A 27,886-nucleotide genomic window follows, 5' to 3' on the forward strand; every position below is an offset into this window, starting at 1 on the left:
TCATGGATGGGACAAGGTTTTGTTTTCTCTTAGTTTTGGGGAGGAGAGGGAAGAGCACTGAGCTGGGGCTGAGGCAGTGACTGAACACTAGGCATGCTAAACAGATTCTTACCTGAAAGCCAAATACATAAACAAGGGGATGAACCCACCCCCCACCCGCTTAAAATGCTAGAAAGGGAGCTGTCTGATGTGGTCCTGAAGCGGAGTTTAACCTCAGGGCTAAACTCGGAGCAAGGAAAGCATGAATGAGCATGTTTTCAAGCATGGGAGCTGCAATCGTGTGTAGCTAGCCATCTGCTGAGATGAGGCGGCCACGTAATAAATGCCAGAGCACTGCTGGGTATCAGCATAACGTGCTGAAAGTTGGAGAATGTTTCTCAAAGGAGGTGAGTCATCCACCTGGCGAATCTAGACTGAGTACCTGCTGAAGGTCAGGACCCACTCCAGACGCAAAACGCTGAACGATGAAGGCAGGACCCTGTTCTCAAAGAGCTCGCAGTCTACTGGGGAGGCGGGTGACCTGAGCAACGCAGAAGTACGTTGGGATGCACGAGGTGTGCATTATCAGAGACTGCGGCAAGGGCTACAGAGGAAACAACAATGCTGAGAAAATAATAAGGTGCCATGATTGAGATTCGGGGTGTCTGGGAAGCCTCTGAGAAAGCAGGCTCTAAACTGAAACCCGAGGAGAGTCGGTCTGGGGACTTGGTTCTTGTTCAGAAGTCAAATGTTGCCTTCCATTTTCAGAAAACTGGCCACCTCCGCGCCTGAAACCACAAGTGCTTGGTCTCCTGAGTTGTTTTCACAGAGTGTCCCCTGAACCCAATTACTCAACTTTTAAAGGTAAGTCTGTTTGGAAACTCTTACGTCCAATGGCATGGAAAACTTTCTCACCATTCTGAATACTTGAAGAGAAGCAAATAGAAAAGAGGCGGTGGTGTGTCTTTTTAAATGTGGGAAAGCCATCGTTTTTCCCAGATTACTCTGATTTCACGTAATTTGGTACTTTATCTTATATTGTTGATTGTACTTAATATTGTTAATTTTGCTTGTAAAAAGTATTTGTTAAAATCACACATACATTCGGAAATGAAGCCTTTCCAAACCAAACTTAAAATAAACAAATAAATAAACGAACCGAAACCCGAGGGATGAACCAGGATGAACAGGCAGCGTAAACGGGCACGCCAGGAAGGGTGGTTTTCCAGTTAAGGTTCAAAGGATGAGCGGCCTTCTCCCCCCAAGGAAGAGAGGAGAGAGGGGATCCAGGTTATGCAAAGGCCTGAGAGCACAGGTGTGACAGGTATGAGGAAGTAAAGGGGCCACAGCTCAGTGAGGGAGCAGGGGTTAATGGAAACAGCAGGAAAGAAAGAAAACACAAACACAAACGCGAGGAAGGTGGAAAAGGAGGGCTGGAGAAGTCCACCCAGCACGTGCTGGGCGTTCACGCTGGGCTGCACGCGGCGTGAGGGACTCTGCTCACTGTAAAGGCTGCGACGACAGCCCTCCCTCCTGGCAAACTCAGCATCTAACCGCAATGGTAACAGGAACCTCCTCGAGAGAGACGACCTTTCAGGCGTTCCCACTGTGGGGCAAGGGGTTAAAAACTCCACCGCAGGGGTTCCCATCGTGGTTCAGTGGTAACGAACCCAACCAGTATCCATGAGGATACGGGTTCAGTTCCTGGCCCCAGTTAGGGGGTTAAGGATCCAGCCTTGCCACGAGCTGTGGTGTAGGTCACAGGTGTGGCTTGGATCCTGTGTTGCTGTGGCTGTGGTGTAGGCTGGCGGCAGCAGCTTTGATTTGACCCCTAGCCTGGGAGCCTCCATATGCCACCTATGAGGCCCTAAAAAGAAAAAAGAGGAAACAATTCAACTGCAGTGGCTCCGGTCACTTCGGAGGTGTGGGTTTGATCCCCAGCTTGATGCAGTGGGTTAAAATGATTCAGCGTGTGCTGCAGCTGTGGCTTGGATTCAATCCCTGGCCCAGGAACTTCCACATGCCCCTATCGCTATTAAATAAATAAGTAAATAAGTGAATAAGTAAGATGATCTTTCAGAGAATACTCTCTACCCAGCCCTAGACCAGATCTTTTTACTTTATTATTTAGTGAGTTTTTGGCTGTGTCCATGGCACACGGCAGTGCAGGGATCCAATCCGTGTCAAGCAGCTGGGTCCGTAACCCCCTAGGCCACCAGGGAACTCCTAGACTAGACTTTTTAATATCATCAACTGCATTTTTACTTTTCCAAACAGTAACGCCTAAAATGGATTTTTAAATTAACAAGTGCATCTTACTTCCCACCCCTGGCCCAAGGCTAGAAATCATTCAGCTTTACCAGCTGCTTCTCAACAGCCCAGTGCTGCGGATGAGGCTCTTTGGGGAGTAACTGAGCAGTTCTAAGCACGTAGAAGCAGCACATTAATTGTTTCCTGACATGGAGCACACCAACTCTTTGACTATTTCCTTTTCTCACCTTCCTGCTTAAGGTTCTCAGAAAAAGTTAGACATTGTTATAGAGGCTATTAAGCTTTTTTTCGGTCTTTTTTTTGGGGGGGGGGGGCGCAAACCCATGGCATATGGAGGTTCCCAGACCAGATGCAAGCTGCATCTGCAACCTACAACACAGCTCACGGCAACACCGGATCCTTAACCCACTGAGTGAGGCCAGGGATCAGACCTGTGTCCTCACGGATGCCCGTCAGATTCGTTCCCCCGAGCCAGGATGGGCACTCCTAGAGGCTATTAAGCTTTGAAAGTCCCTGTTCTAACCTCTAAAGAGAGAAAACTCATAACGTTTATTGAGCTGCTAGAATAGGCTGTCACTGAACCTGTAACTGGAGGAGCTTAACAATGAAAAACAAAGCTAGCACAAGCTATAGCCCCCAAAAAGGATGTCCTAATTTCTGTGCAGTGCTAAGAATAAGTAGTAATTCGACGGGTTCTGTGTCTGCAAGTGACAGACAGAATATCACAGCCTGGTGACAAGTGATCTCATTTTCTTCCTATATTTTTTCCCTTCATTACTCTGGTTTGGAACCCAGAGTTCTGTTTTACCCCTAGAGTCTAAACAACTGAAACAGCACACACAGAGTTGTATTTATAGGAAGGGGTGGGCGACAGCTGTGATTATTTTGAGGTTGGGAGCAGAGAGATTGGGCTATAGGTAGAGATGTTCTGTTTTTATTTTTATTTTTTATTTGCTTTTTTGGACCGCACCCACAGCACACGGAGGTTCCCAGGCCAGGGGTCGAATCAGAGTTGCAGCTTCCAGCCTACACCACAGCCACACAGGATCCGAGCCGCATCGGCAACCTATACCACAGCTCACAGCAACGCCAGATCCACGAGTTCCCGTCGTGGTGCAGTGGTTAACGAATCCGACTAGGAGCCATGAGGTTGCGGGTTCGATCCCTGCCCTTGCTCACTGGGTTAAGGATCCAGTGTTGCTGTGAGCTGTGGTGGAGGTCGAAGACGCGGCTCGGATCCCGTGTTGCTGTGGCTCTGGTGTAGGCTGGTGGCTATGGCTCCGATTCGACCCCTAGCCTGGGACCCTCCATATGCCGCAAGAGCAGCCCTAGAAAAAGGCAAAAAGACACACACACACACACAAAATGAAGGCCTAACTTGGAAACTGAGGGAGTTCTTTTTTTTTGGCTGCACTCACAGCACGTGGAAGTTTCTGGACCAGGGACCGATCCTGTGCCACAGCAGCAACCATAATGCTTAATCCACTAGGCCACCAGGGCACTATTCTCAGTAATTCTTCCCACACCCCCCAGACCAAAAAAACACCTAACAGTTCTGTTTATTAGGTAAGTCCAAACAACCTAATATGTAAATATTTAGTCCTAATAACAGTAGCTGTTTGAAAAACTGGTCCTGGGCATATCTCTGGACAAAACTTTCATTCAAAAGATACACGCACCCCTATGTTCATAGCAGCACTATTCACAATAGCCAAGACTTGGAAATAACCCAAATGTCCATCAAAAGATGAATGGATTAAAAAGACATGGTGCATGTACACGATGGAATACTACTCAGCCATAAAAAGGGACAAAATAGGGAGTTCTCGTTGTGGCTCAGGGATCCAACCAGACTAGGATCCATGAAGATGCAGATTTGATCCCTGGCCTTGCTCAGTGGGTTAAGGATTGATCCGATGTTACAGCGATCTGAGCTGTGGTACAGGTCATAGACAAAGCTGGGATCTGGTGTTGCTGTGGCTGTGGCATAGACTGGCAGCTGGAGCGCTGGTTCAACCCCTTGCCTGGGAACTTCCATATGCCACAGGTGTGGCCCTAAAAAGCAAACAACAACAACAACAACAACAACAACAAAACAAAAACCAAAACCCAAAAAAACCCAAAAAACAAAACAAAACAAAAAAACCCACACCCCCACACCAGGACAAAATAATGCCATTTGCAGCAACATGGATAAAGCTAGAGATTCTCATACTAAGCGAAGTCAGAAAGAGAAAGACAAATACCATGTGATATTACTTACAGGTGGAATCTAAAATAGAGCACAAATGATCCTACCTGCAAACCAGAAACAGATCACAGAAATGGAGGCAAGACTTGTGCTTGCCAGGGGAGAGGGCGCTTGGAGTGGGTAGATGCAAATGGTTACATTTGGGATGGATGGGTAATGGGGTCCTACTGTACAGCACAAGGCACTGTGTACAGCTTCTGGTTAGAACGATGGAAGATAGTGCGGAAAAAAAAGTGTGTCTGTGTGTGAGTGTATGTACATGGACGGCTGGGTCGTTTTGCTGTCGGCAGAAACTGAAGGAGCGCTGTAAATCAACTATAGTACAGAATTAAGAAAAACTGGGCACTGTTTAGTTTGCTCTAGTTTTTTGTTTTTTTGTTTTTGTTTTTTGCTTTTTAGGTCCAAACCTGCGGCAATATGGAGGTTCCCAGGCTAGGGATCCAATTGGAGCTAGCTGCCGGCCTACACCACAGCCACACTGGATCTGAGCCATGTCTGCAACCTACACCATAGCTCACGGCAACACCAGATCCTTAACCCACTGATCGAGGCCAGGGATCGAACCCACAACCTCATGGTTCCTAGATGGATTTGCTTCCGCTGCGCCTCAATGAAAACTCCTCTAGTTTTGATTTAATAGCCCATACAACTCACCCAATTAAAGTGTGTAAAAATCACCCAAGTTCCCCTATGGTGCAGCGGGTTAAGGATACCTACGGCATTGCCACAGCTGTGGCGCAGGTTGCAACTAAGGCTTGGGTTTGATTCCTGGCCTGGGAACTTCCACCTGCCGTGGGTGTGGACCAAAAAAAAAAAAAAAGTGTACAATGGAGTTTCTGCTGTGGCGCAGTAGGTTAAGAATCTGACTGGTGCGGCTTGGGTTGCTGTGGAGACTCAGGGTTGATCCCTGGCCCTGCTCAGTGGGTCGAAGGATCCACTGTGACCTACACAGGCCACAGCTGCAGGTATGGAGGTCACGGCTGTAGGCTGGATTCAATCCCTGGCCAGGGAACTGCCATATTCCAGGGATGCGGCCGTTTAAAAAAAAGTGTATAAAAATCAGTGGTTTGTAGCATATTCAGAATTGTGCGACTCTCACCACCATCGACTTGAGAGCGCCTGTGCCACCTTAAAAAGAAACGCGGGGCGCTCCCGTCGCGGCGCAGTGGTTCACGAATCCGACTGGGAACCATGAGGTTGCGGGTTCGATCCCTGGCCTCTATCAGTGGGTTAAGGATCCGGCGTTGCCGTGAGCTGTGGTGTAGGTTGCAGACGCGGCTCGGATCCCGCGTTGCTGTGGCTCTGGCGTAGGCCGGTGGCTACAGCTCCGATTTGACCCCTAGCCTGGGAACCTCCATATGCCACGGGAGCGGCCCAAAGAAATAGCAAAAAGACAAAAAAAAAAAAAAAAAGAAACGTGGTACCCATGAGCAGTCCCCCTCGTTCCCCCTCGCCCTATCTCTAGGCAGCCCATAACCTATTTCCTGTCTCTGTAGATTCGCCTGTGCCTGACATTTCGTATACACGGAATCAGATGACATGTGGCCGTCTGTGTCAGCCTTCTACTCGGCACGTTTTCGAGCTTCATCCGGGTGGTGGCATATGCGTCATTCCCCTCATGGCTGCTACCACCTGACTGGGGGTAAGACTACATTTGGTTTATCCATTGGTCAGTTAATGGACACCTGGTTTGTCTCTCCTTTTTGGCTACTGTGACTAATGCTGCTGTGAATACGCGTGCATACGTTTTCACTTCTCTTGGGTGTATGTCTAAGAGTGGAATTGCTAGGTCACGTGGCAACTACTTCAACATTTGAGGATCACCTGACTGTTTTCCAAGCGGCTGCCCTGTTTTACACTCCTACCAGCAGGACATGAGAGTCTGAATGTCTGCACATACTTACCGCTTGGTATTACCTGTCTTTTTTTCTTCCCCCTTGTCTTTTTTAGGGCTGCACTCAAGGCACATGGAGGTTCCCGGGCTAGGGGCCCAATTGCAACTGCAGCCGCCGCGGCTGCCAGCCTACACCACAGCAGCCGCAGCAAAACGTGGGATCCGAGCCGAATCTACGACCTACACCACAGCTCATGGCAACGCCGAACTTTAACCCACTGAGGGAGGCCAGGGATCGAACCCGAGCCCTCGTGGATGCGAATCGGCTTCGTTAACCACTGCGCCACGACGGGAACTCCCTGTCTTTCTGATTACAGCCATCCGAGAGGGCGTGAGGTGGAATCTCCGTTTGGTTTTGATCTGCGTTTCTCTGACGGCAGCGCAGGACACCTTTTCATGCACGTACTGGCCCTTCGTGTACCTTCTTGGAGAAACATCTACTCAAGGCCTTTGTCCATTTTTCAAATTTTCTTTCTTTTCTTTTTGTCTTTCTAGGGGTGCACCCGTGGCATATGGAAGTCCCCAAGCTAGGTGCTGAATTGGAGCTGCAGTTGCCAGCCTATGCCACAGCCACAGCCACGCTACATCTGAGCTGTGCCCACGACCTACACCGCACGTCAAAGCAACATGGGATCCTTAACCCACTGAGTGAGACCAAGGAACAAACCCGCATCCTCAGGGACACTGTCAAGTTCTTAACCTGCTGAGCCGCAACAGGAACTCCAAACACTTTCTATCTTATTTCTTTTTTGGCTGCCCCACAGCATATGAAGTTCCCAGGCCAGGGATCAGATCTGAGCTGCAGCTGCATAGCTGCGGCAACACCAGAACTTAACCACTGGGCTGGGGATCAAACCTCCAACCCAGGGCTCCAGAGATGCCACCGAGCTCACTGCGCCACACTGGGAACTCGACCCTTTGTCCGTTTTAAAACTAGATTGTTTTTTGCGTTGGAGGAGTTGTTTACACACTCTACACACGAGTCTTTATCAGATACCTGATTCGCAAATATTTTCCCCCATCCTGTGGGTTGTGTTTTTGTAGTTTTGAGTTAAAAAAAAAAAAGCTCAGAATTTTAAAAATTACAGGTTTGCTTCATTTGAATTGCTATTCTTCCCCTTCTAGTAATGGATAGTTTAAAAATGAGTGTATTTTGGGAGATCCCTGCTGGTGCAGTGGCTCAAGGATCTTGTATTGACGATGCTGTGGCACAGGTTGCAGCTTGGCGTGGGCTTCATCCTTGGCCTGGGAACTTCCACCTGCTGCAAACACAGACAAAACCCAAAAAACAGTATATTTCGTTACTTTACTCCAAGATGTTTCTTTTGAGACCTGAATTCAAATTTTGTTTCTGCTAATACCTAGCTCAAGGGTAGTAACTTGGACAAGTCATTTCATTACTCTTTTCTCACTTGCAGGAAGGGGTTAAGGGTGCCTGCTGTACAGGGCTGTGCGTGTGTGAAGACCAGAGGTTGTACAAGCACCAAGCATGATGCCAACATAGTGGGCACTCCCAGAATGAGCTATGGTTGAAAACCCTAAAAGACCTCTTTAAAAGACACTTTTACGGAGTTCCCGTCGTGGCGCAGTGGTTAACGAACCCAACTAGGAACCATGAGGTTGCGGGTTCGGTCCCTGCCCTTGCTCAGTGGGTTAACGATCCGGCGTTGCCGTGAGCTGTGGTGTAGGTTGCAGACGCGGCTCGGATCCCGTGTTGCTGTGGCTCTGGCGTAGGCCGGTGGCTACAGCTCCGATTCAACCCCTGGCCTGGGAACCTCCATATGCCGCGGGAGCGGCCCAAGAAATAGCAACAACAACAAAAGACCAAAAATAAATAAATAAATAAATAAAAGACACTTTTACTTGAAGACGTGTGTGCAATGTTAAGTATTGCATCTACTTAATAATAGTTATTTAAGAAAGAATAACATGGTTTATACAAGATCAATTTGTACATATCCTAATTTAGCAATCCCGACGGTGTGTCAGTTTAATCATTCTGCAAATCTGAAGCAGAAAGCTGGAGTGCTGTATTAAGGACACAGCATTATGTAATATTTTCCAAATTTGTTTTCAGGTTCTACTGTGGTCTTATGAAGAAGGACCAAGTCATAACGTAATAATAGAATAAATTCACCCAACAAGATAAACCTGAGAGCTTGGTTACTTTACATGACATCAGCACAGAATTCAAACGTGATTCCTAAAAACACCTGTCTAAGCCCATGTCTTTCCCTCTTCTTTTTTTTTTTTTTTTGTCTTTTTAGGGCCGCACCCAAGGCATGTGGAAGTTCCTAGGCTAGGAGTCTAATTGGAGCTGTAGCCTCCAGCCTATGCCAGAGCCACAGCAACGCCAGATCTGAGCTGTGTCTGTGACCTACACCATAGCTCATGGCAATGCCGGATCCTTAACCCACTGAGTGAGGCCAGGGATCGAACCCGAAACCTCATGGCTCCTAGTCGGATTCGTTAACCACTGCGCCACGATGGGAGCTCCTTCCTCTTTTTTTTTTTAATGGCTGCACCTATGGCATATGTAAGTTCCCAGGCCAGGGACTGAATCTGAGCCACAGCTGCCATCTACACCACAGCTATGGCAATGCCGGATCCCTTTTAACCCACTGTGCTGGGCCAGGAACAAACCCATGCCTCCTCAGTGATCCAGCCGAAAAACTAACTATCCTTTTCAGCATCTTAATGAATTAATCTCTGAATCAGAAAAACAGTAAGTTTGGCCTAAAGTGAATACATCATATGAATTATGTGGCAAACGGTATTTTATTTTTTTTTAGGACCCCACCCAAGGCATGTGGAAGTTCCCAGGCTAGGGGTCAAACGGCAGCTGCAGCTCCCAGCCTACACCATAGCAATGCCAGATCTGAGCCTCATCTGTGACCTATGCCGCAGCTCACGGCAACGCTGGATCCTTAACCCACTGAGCACGGCCAGGGATCAAGCCTGCTTCCTCATGGATGCTAGTTGGGCTCACCAACCACTGAGCCACGACGGGAACTCCTGGTATGCTCTTTTTCATCAACAACTCCTCCTCCTCTTCGCCCCCACCTCCCGACCGTCCGGCTATTTCCACTCCCTCCTTAGGTGGACTGCCAAATGCCTGTCAGGCCAGATTCTCTCCAGGCCTGAGTACTCAACTGCCTCCTGGGCACTTCCTGTAAATGCCTAATAGACACCTCACACCCAACATGCTCCAAACTGAACTGGTCTTCCCTTCACACCCCGCTCTTCTCCAGCCTTTTTAAAGTTTAAAGTTCATGGCACTTTCCCTCCTACGGCTGCTCATGCTTACTTTGGGGTCATTCTCTCTCTCTCTCTTTTTTTTGGCTGCACCCGAAGCATGTGGACATTCCCGGGATAGGGATTGAACCCACACCACAGCAGTGACTTAAGCCAATGCAGTGACAACGAGGGATCCTCAACCCACTGAGCCTCTCGAGAATGCCACCAGTTCGCTCTTGACTCCTCCATTTCTCCCACAAGTCACCTCTGATCTGCTGCGAAAGCCTCCTGGCTTATACAACTAGGACTCAAACTTTCTTTCTTTTTTTTTTTTTTGTCTTTTTGCTATTTCTTGGGCCGCTCCCGCGGCATATGGAGGTTCCCAGGCTAGGGGTCGAATCGGAGCTGTAGCCACCGGCCTACGCCAGAGCCACAGCAACGCGGGATCCGAGCCGCGTCTGCAACCTACACCACAGCTGACGGCAACGCCGGATTGTTAACCCACTGAGCAAGGGCAGGGACCGAACCTGCAACCTCATGGTTCCCAGTCGGATTCGTTCACCACTGCGCCACGACGGGAACTCCGGACTCAAACTTTCTTAATCTCAACTGCTACCACGCCCTGTCCACTCCTCCATCACTCTCGGCCTGGATTACTACCATCAGCAGTGGAAGCAGCTTTCAAACCAGCAAGCACATGGAGTTTTTTCTTTTTTTTTCAGCGGCACCCATGGCACACAGAAGTTCCCAGGCTAGAGATGGAACCCAAGCCCAAGGAGCGACCTGGGCCACTGCCGTCGGAGCAGTGGACCCTGGACACACTGGGCCACATGGGAACTCCAAACGCGTGGATTTTTAAGCCCTGCCATGGCTTCCCCACTCACCTGCTCCAGCCACTCGGGCAACGTGTTAGCCCCTGAACATGCTAGGCACACACCTGCCTTGAGGGCTCTGCCAGTGATGGGTCCTCTGCCCAATGAGCTCTTGCATCAGACCTTCCGGCGGCTCCACTCCTTCACTTCTTTCAGGCCTTTGCTGAGATGTCACCTCTCAAGGAGACTTAACTTGACCACCGTATTTTAAATGGCAAGTCACTAGGTACCCTCCCAATCCCCCTTATCTTGCTCTTTGTCTTTTCCCTAGCCCAATTCCGGTATGATGTGCTTATTCACGTTGCTTATCTTCAGTCTTCCCCTTAACAAGGCTATAAACTCCATGAGTGAGGGATGTTTGGTTAGTGTGGTATCCCAAAGGCTACAGCAGAGTGGCCCCTGATGGCACTCAAATACGCGTTTCAGGAGACAAAGAATTTTAAAAGATCTTGGAGTGGGCAAAGGATCTTGTGCAAAAGGCAGCACATACACGCTAAAAGATAACATCAATACAAGGTAATTCGTATATGCTGATACACACCAAAGGAAGATAACATTTCAGGATAGTACACGTGACAAACAAAACCTCAGAGAAGTGCCCCAGAATTTAGGGAGGTAATTTTTAAATTTGGGGGTAAGGTGGTCACACTTCTGTGAAAATCTGATGAAACCCATAGACTCTGATGATATAATGAACATGTACACAAAACTCTGAATATAATTACAAGAGGTTCAAATACTCTGATGCCAGCCATGAATCCTGAATTGAGAGTCTTTGGTTTCAATGATTTTATCATCCAGGACTTGGGAAAGGCTTGGTGAAGATGGAACTCACACTAGCTTTTTTTTTTTTTTTTTCTTCTCTTTTCTTTTCTTTTTATGGCCATACCTCCAGCATATGGAACTTCCCAGGCTAGGTGTCAAATCAGAGCTGGAGCTCCTGGCGTATGCTGCAGCTTGCGGCAATGCTGGATCCTTAACCCACTAAGAAAGGCCAGGAATCGAACCTGAATCCTCATGGATACCAGTGGGGTTTTTAACCTGCTGAGCCACACAGGAACTCTTCAAACTAGTTCTTAAAGAACCAGCAGTGGGGGAGTTCCCATTGTGGCACAGTGGTTAACGAATTTGACTAGGAATCATGAAGTTGCAGGTTCGATCCCCGGCCTTAGCTCAGTGGGTTAACGATCCGGTGTTGCCATGAGCTGTGGTGTAGGTTGCAGACATGGCCTGGGTCCTGGGTTGCTGTGCCCCTGGCATAGGCTGGTGGCTATAGCTCTGATTCGACCCCTAGCCTGGGAACCTCCATATGCTGCGAGAGTGGCTCTAGAAAATGTAAAAGGACAAAAAAAAAAAAAAAAAAAAGGAACCAGCAGTGGGAATTCTTCCCTGGTGGCCTAGCAGTAAAGGATTCAGAGTTGTCACTGCTGTGGCTTGGGTTCACTGTCTGGCCCTGGGAAGGTCTACTGCTGAGCGCGTGGCCAAAGCAGGAAAAAAAAAAAAAAAAGTATGAGCTGTGAAGAGGCAAGGAGAGGAAGTTCTCTTCAATCAAGAGAAAGAGCTAACGGTGACGGCAGAACAGTTTGGCATGGAGGATTACGAAATACCTAAGAATGGGCTAGGAAGTGCTTGGATATTTAAAGTTATTGAGAGTTTTGGGGCAAAAGAATATAATGTCTAAAGCACTATTTTAAGGAGATTAATTTGGCACTTGCTTATAGGAGGAAAGTTGAGAGGAAAAAGTGAAATTAAGGAAATATTTATGAAGCCATTATACCATTCAACTTTGAAGATATGGAAGGGAAGTGATAAGCTTCAGAGACTGATGAATTTGAGGCACAAATCCATTTAGAAATGCCTGGTTTGAAACTAAATATTAGAAATGAACTTTAGGTCATGGCCGGCTGTATAAATCTGGGTAGTGAATACTGACTCCTTGAGTATGTGTTGGGGAGGAAAGACAAGAGAAAAATGTGTTAAGAATGGAGATTATCCAAAGGCTTTGGATGGGACAAAGAGAGCAGCTTATTATTGTGTTCACAAGAAAATGTTAAATTTACATAGAATAAGCCACAGGAGTTCTCTTATGGCTCAGCCAGTTAAGGACCTGGTTTTGTCACTGCTGTGGCTCTGGCTTTAACTACGGATTGGGTTTGATCTCTGGCCTGGGAACTTTGACATACTGTGGGCATGGCCAAAAAACCCTATCAAAACCAAAAAACAAAACCTGAGTAGAAGCCTAAGGTATACAGGTATTATGGGTAGTTGAAAGTTGTGGTTAATTGAAGGCTGATGTAATTTTTATGTTTTCATTTTTGCTTGCTGAGTTTTTTTTTCTTCCTTCAAAAAGTATTATTGCACGTTTCCCCCCTTGATAACTAGGGAACACAGCTGAATTGTTTTTAGGTGTTTCCGAATGTGACTACCCCTCAAGGAAGGTAATACACACTTTCAATGTAAAACAACACAGTTATAAAAAATGCGGATAAATCTATGGTGACCTCAGAATACATTCTGGCATTTTATAAGACTGCTGATACCTGTTTGACTTTTAGCAGAAGCCAGACAACATGAAAACAACTGTAACAAAACATCTGAGGCATTTTAGGTCTCATTAAGGGGAGGTGACTCTAGTGTTCTGACAACATGGACAGAGGACAGAGGGCGTTGGTGTCAAATGCATTATTACATCACCGGTACAGCTGCCACTGGCACCTGCTTGCTTTGCAATACACAGGATGTTTACGACTTAGACGCCTCTTACCTGCGAACTTACCCCCCCTCCACTTCTGTGATCCTCCAGGTGTGATGTGAACACAAAGGGATGGCTCACTCTTCGCGTAACAAACGCTGGCTCCCCCACCCACACCCCCACATTCTATCAATAATGTTTCTGTCACTTTAGAAACTTTCTCATTCCAGGGCAACATGCCAAGAAGCCTGGGTACAAAAGGGTGATTGTTTAATCTGCAACACGTGTGCCTGTCCTTACATGTCTAGACCGAGTACAGTACAGCCACACAACTACGCCTGGCAAACAATTTCGCAGATTCCGCTTAAGCCTTTAAAAAAAAAAAAAAAATCAACAGCCTCCAATTTTTTTAAGAGCTCCTGATAAACTATTGAGCAAGAGAAGTTGAATTCTGCTTAATTTAGATCCTAGTTCCCAAAGCCATTTCCTGACCCTCCCTCCTTTCTCTAAACACCTGGTGGAGACAAACTTAAAACAGACGTGCCATCACTACCTGCTTTCCTTAAATTAGCCAAGGCTCACCCCAGAGAGGTATTCAGATATTTGACTTGCTAACAACACAGGTGCTGGGCAGGTACACTCCCTTCCCCGCCGCCTCGCCTTTAAAAACGGATGAAGCGGAAAACCGGGTCTTCGGTACCTTCTCGGAAACGAACTCAGGATGCGCAGGTGCAGAGGGGCTTCCTGACCCAGGCGTCCGGACGGTCCAGCCGGGGGGCCGAGGGGAGGCCCCAGAAGAAGGGGGCTCTCCCGCACCCTCGCGTGGGTAGAACATGGGGGCTTCCGAGCTCTGTTCACGGTACCCCATGTGCCGACCCCGACTTGGGCGGCGGCCGAGGCGGCTCTCTCCTCCGCCCCTGGGGGTCCCGGGACTGCAAGTCAGGACCGGGGCAGCTGAGTAAGCCCACCCGAGTTCACGTCAGCGCCTCCCGCAGGCCAGCTCGGGGGCGGCGGGGGCGGTGGAACGGCCGGCCCGCCCCCAGACCCCCCAACCGCAGCCCCGCCCCGAGGCCGCGCCCGGGGGAGGAGCCTGCGCACGCCCAGCCGCGTGGAGCGCGCCAGGTGAGCACGCCTGCGCAGTCGGGCGGTAAACAAGCCCGTCCCCTTCTCCTCGCCGGCCTCCGCGGGGCCGGCTCGCAGGTGGGAGGGGCCAGAAGAAAGGGGCGGGGGGAGCGCGGGAGCCCGAGACGGCGCCTGCGCGGTGGGCGTGATCCGGGCACTTAGGGCAGGATGAACGCTGCTTTCCAAGATGGCGACGGAGGGAGGAGGGAAGGAGATGAACGAGATTAAGACCCAATTCACCACCCGGGAAGGTCTGTACAAGCTGCTGCCGCACTCGGAGTACAGCCGGCCCAACCGGGTGCCCTTCAGCTCGCAGGGATCCAACCCTGTCCGCGTCTCCTTCGTAAACCTCAACGACCAGTCTGGCAACGGCGACCGCCTCTGCTTCAATGTGGGCCGGGAGCTCTACTTCTATATCTACAAGGGGGTCCGCAAGGTACCGACCCGGGCGTCACCGGGGCTCACCAGCGGCGTGGGCCGAGGCCGGGAGCAGGGCGGTGACAGCGGGGCCAGGGTGACCGAGGGGGTGGCCGTCGCTCTTACTTTTGAGTGGGCCGGTAACTCCACTGGAGTGCGCCTGAGGAAGGGGATTCGGGAGTGAGGAGGGCGGCGGCGGGGTGTCGGACGGGTGGGGGCGGTGGAAAGGGACCGCGGGGCGCGGGGTTCCGGCCGGGAGGCCCCAAAAGGCTCCGGCTGCCTCCCCTCCGGCAGGGTCTGTCCGTCTCTGACACGGCCAGGGAGCGGGCCTGCGGGTCCCCGGAAGAGGTGGGGTGGCCGTCTAGTCTGTTGAGACCGCCTCGCCTCCTGGGAGGGCTGAGAGTCTCGCTCCGGGTTAGGGAACCGGGGCGCGGGGCGGCCTGGGAAGACCCGTAAGGCGGAACCGGGGCTGGGAAGCGGAGCACTTGAGATAGGTCAGAAAGGACCTGCTCGGCACGAAGGGCTACTCCACCTGCTGCCGCACTGACACTTCCTGGGAGTCCCTCCTTCTGATGGTAACACTGTGTCCAGAAACATCCGTGGGAAGACAGCTGTCACTGCTTCCGCGGAGGGAACCTTCTCCTGAGAGGGTGTCACAGGGTCGTGTCCCTTAGAGCATGGGACAGGCTGAGTGCTAGAGTTAGGTGGCAACGACGCTTGCGGTGAACTAAGCTGGTTCGCAGGGGTTCTGTGCGAGCGTGCCCAGATCAGTCTTGTCCAACAAGTCAGGCTGTGTCCCAAACAGGGAGGGCTCTGCCTTAAAAGCTGCTTTACTAGAACCATTCTTCTTGGCGGGCGTTTTAACAGTAATTCTGTCAAGCATGTAATCATCCTTTAAACATGTCTCTTCAAAAGGGGCAACTTATTAGAGCTTTTTCTTTCCCTGGCTACATAACTTCGTTCTCATTGACAGCTGCTTCCTTTTGAGATGTGCGGTCTTTGAGTTGACTCTTAGAAGAGTGAGGAAATTAGTGTACCTCACAGCACCTGGGCGTGGGAAACAGTGAGAATCGATTGACTGATACATGTTCGATTAGTGTGAGAGTAAATTGTGTATATTGAAGGGTGAACTTTTTGGGGATTTAGTTTTTGCTGGATTCCAAGAGCTAGGGCTGTGACCGTGGTATCTAGATGTATGTAACACGTTGTCTCATTTGTTCTGGGTGAATCTTTTTGGTAGTGTTTCTGGTAAGTGTACTGCTGCGTTTGAGGTATCTTGTTGTTGCAGATTACTGAAAGTAAATTGCGGCTTTATTTTTTCTCCTTCGGAATTGGAGAAATGAAGTAGTTAGTAGTCAAGGAGCTGAAGTTTTAGTCCTACTCTCAACTCTGTCACTGACTTGTTGGGTGACCTTGGACGAGTTATTTAACCTCTATCTGCAGCTCTTTCAAAAGTGAATATTGCAGTACACACCTTGTGATTTATGGTGTAATGATTGTGATGAACTTTAAAGCCCCGCAACACTCAGTGGTTGTAAATATGGTTAAAATAAGCATGAAAAGCAACTGTCAGACAGGAGCTCCTGTCTTGACATTGCTACAAGAACTGAAAAGATCAGCTTTTTCTCTGGAAATAAGTTTAAAATTTTAAGTTACTAAAATTGAATTACATAAAATTTAAAAGTACATAAAACCTAAATATGTAAACAGTTAATTAGTGGCAGCAGTTACCTTTTTAAATAAAAGTTTTCTTGGAGTTCCTGTTGTGGCACAGTGGTAAACGAATCTGACTAGGAACCATGAGGTGGCGGGTTCGATCCCTGGCCTCGCTCAGTGGGTTAAGGATCCGGCGTTGCTATGAGCTGTGGTGTGGGTCGCAGACACGGCTCGGATCCCGAGTTGCTGTGGCTGTGGCTACAGCTCTGATTCAGCCACTAGCATGGGAACCTCCCTATGCCGAGGGTGCGGCCCTATAAAGAGAAAAACTGTTTTTTCATTTTCCATGAATGCGTTTGCGTTTATTTTTTGTTATTTCTGACTGTATGTGATTGTTTTTGTGATTCTATTTTCTGATTTTTTTTTTTTTGGTCTTTTTGCCTTTTCTAGGGCCGCTCCCGCTGCATATGGAGGTTCCCAGGCTAGGGATCGAATCAGAGCTATAGCTGCCGGCCTACACCACAGCCACAGCAATGTGGGATCCGAGCCACATCTGCAACCTACACCACAGCTCACGGCAACACCAGATCCTTAACCCACTGAGCAAGGCCAGGGATCGAACCCACAACCTTGTGGTTCCTAGTTGGATTCGTTAACCACTGTGCCACGATGGGAACAACTATTTTCTGATTGTAAAATAGAGCAGATAATTTTCATTAGTCAAAACCCCAAATTTGGGAATCCTGCTGTGCAGCAGAAACAAATCCCACCGGTATCCATGAGGATGTGGTTTCGATCCCTGGCCTTGCTCAGTGGGTCAGGGATCCAGCATTGCTGTCAGCTGTGGTGTAGGTTGCAGATGCAGCTCAGATCTGGTGTTGCTGAGGCTGTGGCGTAGGCCAGCAGCTATAGCTCTGATTCAACCCCTACCTTGGGAACTTCATATGCCATGGGTGTGGCCCTTAAAAAGCAGTCCCCTCCCTAGTCCCCCCCATTTTACCTTTTGGGGTTAGGAGTTACAAATCTGTTTTTGACATTTGGTCGTTGTGTTTCTTTTAAAAAATTTTTTCTTCATTACAACAATTAATTGGATCGTTCAGAATATTCAGAAACTTTAATTTGGATGAATACATTCAACTCAAATCTGCATGTGAAATGAGTGGAAACTAGGTTTTTAAATTTTTTTTGTCTTTTGTCTTTTGTTGTTGTTGTTATTATTGTTGTTGTTGTTGTTGTTGTTGCTGTTTCTTGGGCCGCTCCCGCAGCATATGGAGGTTCCCAGGCTAGGGGTTGAATCGGAGCTGGAGCCACCGGCCTACGCCAGAGCCACAGCAACGCGGGATCCGAGCCGCGTCTGCAACCTACCCCACAGCTCACAGCAACGCCGGATCCTTAACCCACTGAGCAAGGGCAGGGACCGAACCCGCAACCTCATGGTTCCTAGTCGGATTCGTTAACCACTGCGCCACGACGGGAACTCCCTAAATTTTTTTTATTGCAGTATAGTTGATTTACAGTATGTTTAGTTTCAAGTATACAGCCTAGTGATTTAGTATTTTTAGATGATCTTGATGAAAAGTGTGAGGTAATGGGTATAATTCCCTGTGCTATACAATATATCCTTGTTGCTTATCTATTTTATATGTAGTAGTTTGTTTCGCTTAATCCCATACCCCTAATTTGCACTCCCCTCTTGGTAACCACTGGTTTGTTTTCTGTATCTGTGGGTCTGTTTCTGTTTTGCATATACATTCATTTGTATTATTTTTTATTCCTCAAGTGATATCATATAGTATTTGTCTTTCTCTGTCTGACTTATTTTACCAAGCTTAATATTCCCTAGGTCCATCCACACTGCTGTAAATGGAAACTGGGTCTTTTAAAAAACTTCAGTCATGAACTATGTGCTGTCACTCCTGAAAGCAGGTGTGCAGGCATGGGGGAATGGAGTGGACGAGGAGGTAGGCTAAGGTCCAAGCTAAGGAGAGTAATCTTGACCCCTGTGAGACACAGGTCAATCTTTAGAGCTAGAGGCACCTTAGGGGTCATGGAGCCTCAGCCCCTCAGAGAAGGCCAAGGTGTACAATCCTGTGATACAGTTTTTTCTTCACGTAGAGAATTCATGGTAAAGAAATGCAACTGAATCTAAAGAACTGTCTTCTTTTTCTTTCTTTTTTTTTTTAATGGCTGCACCCATGGCATATGGAAGTTTCTGGGCCAGGGATTGAATCCGAACCTATGCCGCAGCTGTAGCAATGCTGGATCCTTTAATCCCCTGAGTTAGGCCAGGAATTGAATCTGTGCCTCTGCAGCAACCTGGGCGGCTGCAGTCAGATTCTTAACCCACTGTGCCACAGTGGGAACTCCTAAAGAATTGTCTTAGTGAAGGGAGACTGATCCAGCTTTTTTGTTACACAGATACCATGTACTCCAGGCACTTCAGAATTTACCCCAGCATTTTGCCCTGTGTAATTTCATTGAATCTTGGCAGCAATCCTTTGAGGTAGATGAAAGCATCTTCTTTGTAACCAAAGGTTAGAGTAGGGTTTCTTCTTCTTTTATTTTCTTGAGAGTAGGTTTTCTTGGGTGATGACATCTAGTTTGGTGAATTTATTTTGCTTAACTAAAAATAATAGGAACATTGGCTTAATACTGAGGGTAGGCCAATTGTTTCAATGGAGATTTGAGCGACTACTCTGATAATACACTGGGCGCGGTTATGTGGGGTGGTCCAGAGATGAGCAAGACCCTGTCCCTCCCCCCAGAGAACTTTCTCGCCTGCTAACTTTCAGATCTCTTTCTAGCTTACTTTGCTTTCCTCTTTTTTTTTGTCTTTTTGCCATTTTCTTGGGCCACTTCCCACGGCATATGGAGGTTCCCAGGCTAGGGGTCTAAACAGAGCTATAGCCACTAGCCTACGCCAGAGCCACAGCAACGTGGGATCCGAGCCGCGTCTGCAACCTACACCACAGCTCACGGCACCACTGGATCCTTAACCCACTGAGCAAGGCCAGGGATCGAACGTGCAACCTCATGGTTCCTAGTTGGATTCGTTAACCACTGAGCCATGATGGGAACTCCAGCTTTCCTCTTTTTAAAGGAGAGGTTGTTTTAGCATATAGATGCCGAAGGTACTGGGTTTACTGTACTAACCCTTTCATTTTATGGAGATCTGTTTTTGCATGAATGTGAATGGCCACCACTCAGATCTCAGCTTAAACGTCAGTTCCTCACCATACCCTTCTTTGAGTTTCCAGGCTAGATCAGTTTTCACTCTTACATGTTTTTATAGCATCCTGTACGCTGCCTTTCTAGCACTTTCAATTTGTAATTCTCAATTCTTCTTCTATGAACAAAGGTGCTTTAGAATAGAACATGTTCTCTGCTTTCTGACTTCTCCGTGCCCACCCAGCGCAGCAGCCAGCAGATAGTAGGCCCTGCTATTAATTTGTTGACTGAATGACTGGATAATGTGTCCATGTCCGTGTATGTCCTACTTTTTTGGGGGTGGGGGGCGACCCTGGGCAGATGGAGCTCCCTGGCTAGGGGTCATATCTGAGCCACAGCCTCAAACTAAGCTGCAGCTGTGGCAACCCTGGATCCTTAATGCACTGTGTTGGGCTGTGGATTGAATCCCCATCCCAGCACTCCCAAGATGCTGCTGGTCCCCTTGCATCCCAGGGGAGCTCTTATGTCTTACTTTTAAAGTAAGGGAGCGCCTATGTTTCTTACTTGTGGTGCAGTGGGTTAAGGATCGGCATTGTCATTGCAACAGCCCAGGTCACTATTGTGGTACGAGTTCCGTCTCTGGCCCGGGAACTTCCACATGCTGCCTGTGGGCCCCCCCCCCCAAAAAAAGAAGCCTTTGGGAGATGAAAAATCTGTTCAATTTTGAGCCCAAAAGTAACTGCTCACATCTTTTAAAAGACACTTTAAGTAATTGTTAGTTGGTAACAAATTTTTCTTCTTGTAACTGGGAAATTAAGTAGCAGGAGACAGTGAGGTGTTGGAAAGTCGCCAAATGATGCAGATTACTTTTGATCTACTTCTTTTTTTTTTAATCATCTTCTGTGTTATTCTATTTTATTTTGGTTGCAGTGCGAAGTGACTTGATGTGGGATCTCAGTTCTCAGGCCAGGGATTGAACCAGGGCTGTAGCAGTGAAAGTGCAGAGCTCTAACCCTAACTATTAGGCCGCCAGGGAACTCCCTTGATCTACTTTTATAAGCTGTATTACTTGCCACAACTTTTAAAATTATTTTTATTGAAGCATAGTTGATTTACAATGTTGTGTTAGTTTCAGATGTATGGCAAAGTGATTCAGTTATACATACATATACATATTCTTTTCTGTATTTTTTCCGTTGTGGTTTATCACAGGATATTAGTTTGTTTGTTTGTTTTTTTTTTTGGCCATGCCCATGGCATGTGGAAATTCTGGGGCCAGGGATCGAACTTTTGCCACAGCAGTGACCAAAGCCATTGCAGTGACAATGGGGGGTACCTAACCTGACACAGTACAGGAGAACTCCTTACTGCAGGGTGTTGAGTATGGTTCCCTGTACTATGAAGTAGGACCCTGTTGTTTATTGGTTTTGTATATGGTAGATTGTATCTGCTAATCCCAAACTCCTCCTCATTTATTCCTCTCTCACCGCCTCTCCCCTTTTTTGGGGCAGTGTTTGTTTGTTTGTTTTTTGCTTTTTACAGCCGTACCAGCAGCATGTGGACGTCCCCAGCCTCATCTGTGACCTACACCACAGCTCACAGGTTTGTAACCTGCTGAGCCACAACGGGAACTCCCCACCCTCCCCTTTTTTAAAATTGAATCAAACAGCTTTTAAAAACTATACCCAGAATTACTTAACGTGAAGTCAAAGATCTTTACTTTTCTCCCCTCATCTTAAGATCCTGTCTAGGGGCATTTTAAAAAATTTATTTTTAATTTAAAGTATAGTTGATTTACAGTGTTCTGTCAATTTCTGCTGTACAGCAAAGTGATCCAGTCATACATACATGTACATTCTTTTTTATACTGCCTTCCTGTCCAGGGATATTATTGAAACAATTCCTACAATAAATGAGAAGTAGAATTAGATGGCGTCCAAGACCTTTTAAACTCTTAAGGTTGTATGATTCTGTGCTCAATAATGGTTTTTTTTTTTCCTCTCTCTCTCTCTCTTTTTTTTGTCTTTTGTCTTTTGAGGGCCACACCCATGGCATATGGAGGTCCCCAGGCTAGGGGTCTAATCGGAGCTGCAGCTGCCAGTCTACGCCATAGCCACAGCAACACCAGATCTGAGCTGAGTCTGCGACCTACACCACAGCTCATGGACACACCGGATCCTTAACCCACTGAGCAAAGCCAGGGATTGAACCCACAACCTCATGGTTCCTAGTTGGATTTGTTTCCGCTGTGCCATGACGGGAACTCCTCTGCCTTTTTTTTTTTAGGGCCCAACTTGTGGCATATGGAGGTTCCCAGGGGAAGGGTCAAAACAGCTGCAGCTGCTGGCCTGCACCACATCCACAGCAACCCTGGATCTGAGCCCTGTCTGTGACCTGTGCTACAGCTCACAGCAGTGCTGGATCCTTAACCAACTGAGTGGGGACAGGGATTGAACCTGAGTCCTCTTGGATACTAGTTGGGTTCATTACTGCTGAGCCGTGGTGGGAACTCCCTGTGCTCAATAAATTTTTGTGTGTGTGTGTTTTTAGGACCGTACCCTCGGCAAATGGAGGTTCCCAGGCTAGGGGGTCAAATTGGAGCTGTAGCCACTTGCCTACGCCACAGCCACAGCAACACCAGATCCCAGCCAAGTCTGTGACCTGCACCACGGCTCACGGCAACGCCGGATCCTTAACCCACTGAGCGAGGCCAGGACTGAACCTGCGTCCTCATGGATACGATTCAGATTTGTTTGTGCTGAGCCACGATGAGAACTCCAATAATTTTTTAATGAAAATAGGTTCATCCTTATATTAGGGAGATGTCTTGGTGTCTTGGATTCTTTGCCTGCTTCTTGAATGGGAATTGGGAAGAGTGGGTGTTTGTGAAAGAAGGTTGAACATATAGTGACTCTAGGTCTGTATGTTATAAAATCTTGGTATTCACCATGCTGAGATGAAACTGGGACCAGAAGGTCAGTTAATAATAACAGCTAAAATATTGTTAGAGCTGGAGTTATCCAGGAGGGTAATGGGGTGACTTGGGAGAGAATGAACATTCTGTGTAGGAAATGGTCCGTCTCTTTGTCCAAGACTGCAGGACCACCTGTTGCTGACTGAGGAATTCATGCTTTGTGTGGGAGGATGAAGTAGATGCCGTTTTAAGGCTTTTTCCGCAGGCTAGTTTTAGACACTGGACTGCTCCAGGGAAGGTCACGTTCACACCCTTCTCCCCATTTGTTATTTTCACACCACTCTGCTCCCCATTTGTAATTTAGAAGTTTAGAAGTCTAGAATTTTTTATATGTATTTTTTTTTTCGTGGCTGGACCAGAGACATAGAGAAGTTCCTGGGCCAGGTGTCACATCAAAGCCTCACCTGAGTTCTATGCTATAGCCGCAGCCACACCGAATCTCAGCCGCATCTGCTGCAGCTTGTGGCAATGCTGGATCCTTAACCTGCTGAGTGAGACCAGGGATCGAACCCAAATCTTCATGGACACTGTGTCGGATTCTTAACCCACTGAGCCACAATGGGAACTTCTGTACCAAATTTATTTTCAGAAATTTTGCGCTTAATTTAGTAGGGCACATGTGGAATTGGGTAGAAATCTGTGTTTTGTTTTTTTCCCTACGAAGGGCCACTTAATGACTTCTGAAGTACTGAAACAAAGATTTAGTTAGTTGGTGATAGGACCTTATATTCTAAGGGGAAGGCATGTTAATTTATCTCTTAAAGCAGGCTTGAGAAACTTTCGTATGATGCCCTGGTTCTCCTGCCCTCAAAGAAGAGGATGGTGATGAGACTTGGAAAGTCTCCGTGAATGGCTGTGATCCACGTTAAGAAGCTCCCAGAATGTGTCAGTGAGATCCACGAGCTAGTCACGAACGCCGTTCTTTCAGCAAATACTTATGGGCACGCCTACCAGATATGAGGTACTAGATATGTTTTATGCTGAGTATAGACAAAATCGCTGTCCCCAAGAAAGTTGTCACCTGTATTTATTATCACTGAGTCAGTCATCTAGTGACTTTAGTGTTTATTGTGCTCTGGTAGGAAGCTTGAGCAAGAATCAAAACATAGTTAGTGGATTTTGCCACTGACTAGTTTGGCTATGTGCCTAAAGAGCCTTATTTTGAAAATAAATGTGAAGATGTTTGTAGTCTGTTATTTGGTGTCTTAGAAAGCAATTTTATTTATAATTCAGGTAGGTTAGTTTGTGCAGAAATATGAAATGCCCTGTTTGGTTATTTCGGAGTAGACATTAAAAATAGAAATTAATTGGTAGACATTCTCAGTTTTAATTTTCAGGACATTTAGAATTGTCTGAGAATGTAAATGACAAGCCAAGTTATCTTCTGAACATTTGGCATCTCTTTTTCATAAGCGAGTACAAGGTATATCTCGCTTGAAAAAAAATCCTCATTCCTCAAGTGTTTCTTGTGGAACTGGCAAATACAAGGCGCTGCTATCTATTATGGCTGATGTGAGGGTAAATTAAGACACTTCCTGTCCGTGAGGAGCTTGTGTTTTTGTCTTGGTAGATGTGACAGAAAGTAGAAGGCCTGTGCCCCGCCCTGCCGGAAGCAGCCCCGGCCTGGGTGGAATATGAGGGAGTAGAGGTGAGGTGAGGGGACTCCGCCTCACAGGAGGTGGGTCTGTGTCGGTTTCAGACGGAGGATTCCTCCCGCCCTGTTGTGTACGGATCACGTTTTTGTAATTTTCAAAACGGGTAGCTTTGTCTTTCTAATTTCAGAAATGCTTTAGCTTCCATTTCTGACTGAACCTTAGTTGGCAGTTGCTCCTTGCCTTTTAGCATTTTTCTCAACTTCACAGCTTCTCTGCCAATTGGTAATTTGTAAACTGAGTAGTGTTTTGCATTGTCAATTCTATTTTCTAATGTGGAATTTTAGAAAGTAGGGTATATTGTACTAAAAACATGCCATATCAGTCTGCTCCACTGTATCATTATTATTATTTTTATTTTTGGCCACCCATGAGGCATGTGGAAGGCATATGGAAGTTCCCAGCCCAGGAATTGAATCCACTCCACTGCAGTGACCTAAGCTGCTGCAGTGACAACACTGGGTCCTTAACCCACTACGCCACAAGGGAACTCCATGTGCTACATTTTGTTTGTTTTGTAGCAGTAGGAAAATGTACTTGAAACTATAGATTTTTATGAGAAAGAAGCAAGAACCATTCATGAGGAGTTTTTAAGATTTTTATATTTAAAGTAAGAATACCAACCGCACTGTTTTAACATATTTTCAAGTAACCACGTTGTAGGGGGTCCCTGCGACCTGATGCTGTTTTTTCCTTTACTTGGTTCACAACCATCTCACTCTTGGGCTTTGTTTTTTTGGTTTTTGTTTTCTGCTGCAGCAGACCTGGTAGAGGTGCTCGTTCTCTGCTTACTTTGATCTTCGTCCGTGTCTCTGTCTCGTCTTAATGTTTCATTTGTAAATATTTGAGTGGTTTTGTGTGAAAAGCAGTATGCTGGGACTATGGGAAATTGAAGAAGTATGAGACATGACCCTGGGACTTTAAGAGGATTATCCTTTTATCAAGGAGACAAAATACCAACATACTCATTTATTCTATCAAAATATTCTTGGTGGGAGTTCCCGTCGTGGCGCAGTGGTTCACGAATCCGACTAGGAACCATGAGGTTGCGGGTTTGACCCCTGCCCTTGCTCAGTGGGTTAAGGATCTGGCGTTGCCATGAGCTGTGGTATAGGTCGCAGACACAGCTCAGATCCTGCGTTGCTGTGGCTCTGGCGTAGGCCGGCTTCTACAGCTCCGATTCGACCCCTAGCCTGGGAACCTCCATATGCTGTGAGTGCGGCCCTAGAAAGGACAAAAATAAAACAAAATATTGTTGAGAGAGAACCTCTGCCATCGAGGAGATCATAATCCAGTAGAATAAGAAATGGCCTGTTCATTCACCTAACATTTCTTGGACCTGTAGGCCCAAGTAAGACATAGCCCCTGGCCTTAAGTAACTACAGTCTAATGGTAGGATGGACGAGTGAATAGCGGTGCAGTGTACAGATGATGTCTGCCGTCTTAGACAGTATTAACTTACAGGACTTGTTAGTCTGAAGAGAATTTCGGAGGTATGTCAACCCAGGTTGGGAGAAACATTTTACATCTATTTTTACAACTTCTAACTGCATTTTAACATGTTCTTCAATTATGAATATAGGCAACAAATCATGGTACTAACAGACCTGTGATTTTATCACCAGTGAAAATCATAGATGTTTGCATATCATGTCATGGTTGTTGCAGATATATCAAATATCATTTACACTCATCATTACTTCCAAATTACAGTAGTTAATCTGCTGTAGATCTGCTACTAGAGCCTCTTATTCTATGTGAAGTAAACTTAAAAATTCTAAAATTGGGAGTTCCTGTCGTGGTGCAGCGGAAACGAATCTGATTAGGAACGATGAGGTTGCGGGTTAGATCCCTGGCCTTGCTCAGTGGGTTAAGGATCCAGCGTTGCCATGAGCTGTGGTGTAGGTCGCAGACGTTGCTTGGATCTGGCATGGCTGTGGTGTAAGCTGGTGGCCACAGCTCCAATTTGACCCCTAGCCTGGGAACTTCCATATGCCATGGGTGCGGCCCTAAAAGGACAGAAGACAAAAATAAATAAATAAATAAAAATAAAAATCTAACTTTGTTTAATGTAGTATATAACTGTATTTTAATATAATTGATCTCCTTTGTAATCTTTTATAATCTTTTAAAAGACATTATTGTGGGAGTTCCACAGTGGCTAGCAGGTTAATGCTAGCGGGTTATTGCCTAGACATAGTATGCAGGAGGATGCGGGTTTGACCCCTTGTGTCAGTTTCGCTTATGCTGGATGAATAGATTCTAGAGATCTGCTTAGAGCATAGTGCCTGTAGTTAACGGTACGATATGGTATACATCAAAATTTGTTACGATGGTAGATCTCATGTATTCATCACAAAATAAATAAGTAAAGGAGCCCGAGGAAACTTTGGGAGGGTTAGACATGTCTGTTCCCTTGGTTGTGGTGATGGTATTGTGGGGGTTTGCATATGGCCAGGTTCATCAGATTGTACACATTTAACATGTGAAGTTCTTTGTGTATCAGTTATATCTTTATAAAGCTGTCAAAAATAAATTTTCGTGTTGTAATTATGTAAGAACCATTTACGTGGTTCTAACATCAGAACTATAAAACAAGGTTATATTCAGAGACATCTAGCTTCCATTTCTGTCTGACCCCTCGCTCAGTTCCTTTCCTCTCTCTGTAATCATTTTATTTGTTCCTGACTCATCCTTCTGTTGTTATAAGAATAAGGTGACGTTTGAGCAGAGATTTGAAGGAACTGAGGGAGCATACTGTGTGTGGTGTTTTGCTGCTTTTTTTCTGCTTAATGATGTGTATTGGAGATCTGTCCATAGGAGTAAATAGAGAGCTTCTTCAGTCTTTCTCATAATTGCATTATACTCCATGCTGTGGATGTTCCATCATTTTTTTTTTTTTTTAATTTTATGGCCGCACCTGTGGCATATGGAAATTCCTAGGCCAGGGATTGAATCTGAGCCCCTGTGCTGGGTGGGGGATCAAACCCACATCTCCACAGCAACCTGAGCCGCTGCAGTTGTATTCTTAATCCACTGTGCCAAATAAACCTTCCCACAGAAAAGAAACTCATGGACTTGGAGAACAGACTTGTGGTTGCTGAGGGGGAGGGAGTGGGATGGACTGGGAACCTGGGGTTAATAGATGCAAACTATTGCCTTTGGAATGGATAAGCAATGAGATCCAGCTGTATAGCACTGGGAACTATTATCTAGTCACTTATGGAGCAGGATGGAGGATAATGTGAGAAAATAATGTATATATGCATGTGTGACGGGGTCACTTTGCTGTACAGCAGAAAATTGACAGAACACTGTAAACCAACGATAATGGAAAAAATAAAAATCATTTAAATCCAAAAAAATAAAATAATCTACTGTGCCATTGTGGGAAGTCCACCATCATTTATTTAACCAGACTCTCGACTGTTAGTGTTTTTAAAATGACAAATGATGTTGCAGTGAATAACTTTGCATGTATGTTATTGTGCATAGAGCCAGGTATATCTATAGTATGTATTTCCAGAGGCGGTACTGCCGGGTCAGAGGGTCAGCGTTTGTGGTAGATAGCATCAAACTGCCCTCTGTAGGGAGGGGTTGTGTTAATTTGTGCTCCCGCACCAGAGCGCCTGCTGCACCACAGCCTCGCCAACAGTGTGTTGTCAGACTTTTGCATTAGATCTGATAGGTGAGAAGTTAGT

General features: G+C 46.7%; 1 protein-coding gene and 1 long non-coding RNA gene across 11 annotated transcripts in view; both read left to right on the plus strand.

The window, feature by feature from the left end:
- The first annotated feature begins 106 nt into the window (after positions 1 to 106).
- LOC125135517 (uncharacterized) lies at positions 107 to 8,531 on the plus strand. 4 transcript variants are annotated; one of them, XR_007136987.1, is made up of 4 exons: positions 107 to 386; positions 748 to 843; positions 5,998 to 6,143; positions 7,814 to 8,002. It is a non-coding gene; the product is annotated as an uncharacterized LOC125135517 (long non-coding RNA). The 4 variants fall into 4 exon arrangements; XR_007136985.1 differs by lacking the exons at positions 107 to 386; positions 7,814 to 8,002 and adding an exon at positions 8,473 to 8,531 and having other exon boundaries at positions 570 to 843; XR_007136986.1 differs by lacking the exon at positions 107 to 386 and having other exon boundaries at positions 570 to 843; positions 5,967 to 6,143.
- A 5,915-nt stretch (positions 8,532 to 14,446) lies between these two features.
- The window catches only part of WDR20 (WD repeat domain 20), a 66,139-nt gene continuing 52,699 nt past the window's right edge, over positions 14,447 to 27,886 (plus strand). For 2 of the 7 annotated variants that reach the window (XM_047796731.1, XM_047796728.1), the window contains exon 1: positions 14,447 to 14,754. In XM_047796731.1, the coding sequence (XP_047652687.1) occupies positions 14,506 to 14,754 (249 nt within the window). In that variant the 5' untranslated portion in view covers positions 14,447 to 14,505. The remainder of the gene's footprint in view (positions 14,755 to 27,886) is intronic. The other 5 variants (XM_047796730.1, XM_047796732.1, XM_047796725.1 and 2 more) reach the window with 5 other exon arrangements.

Source organism: Phacochoerus africanus, chromosome 9 (genome assembly GCF_016906955.1).
Source record: "Phacochoerus africanus isolate WHEZ1 chromosome 9, ROS_Pafr_v1, whole genome shotgun sequence".
In the NCBI taxonomy this organism is placed as follows: Eukaryota; Metazoa; Chordata; class Mammalia; order Artiodactyla; family Suidae; genus Phacochoerus; species Phacochoerus africanus.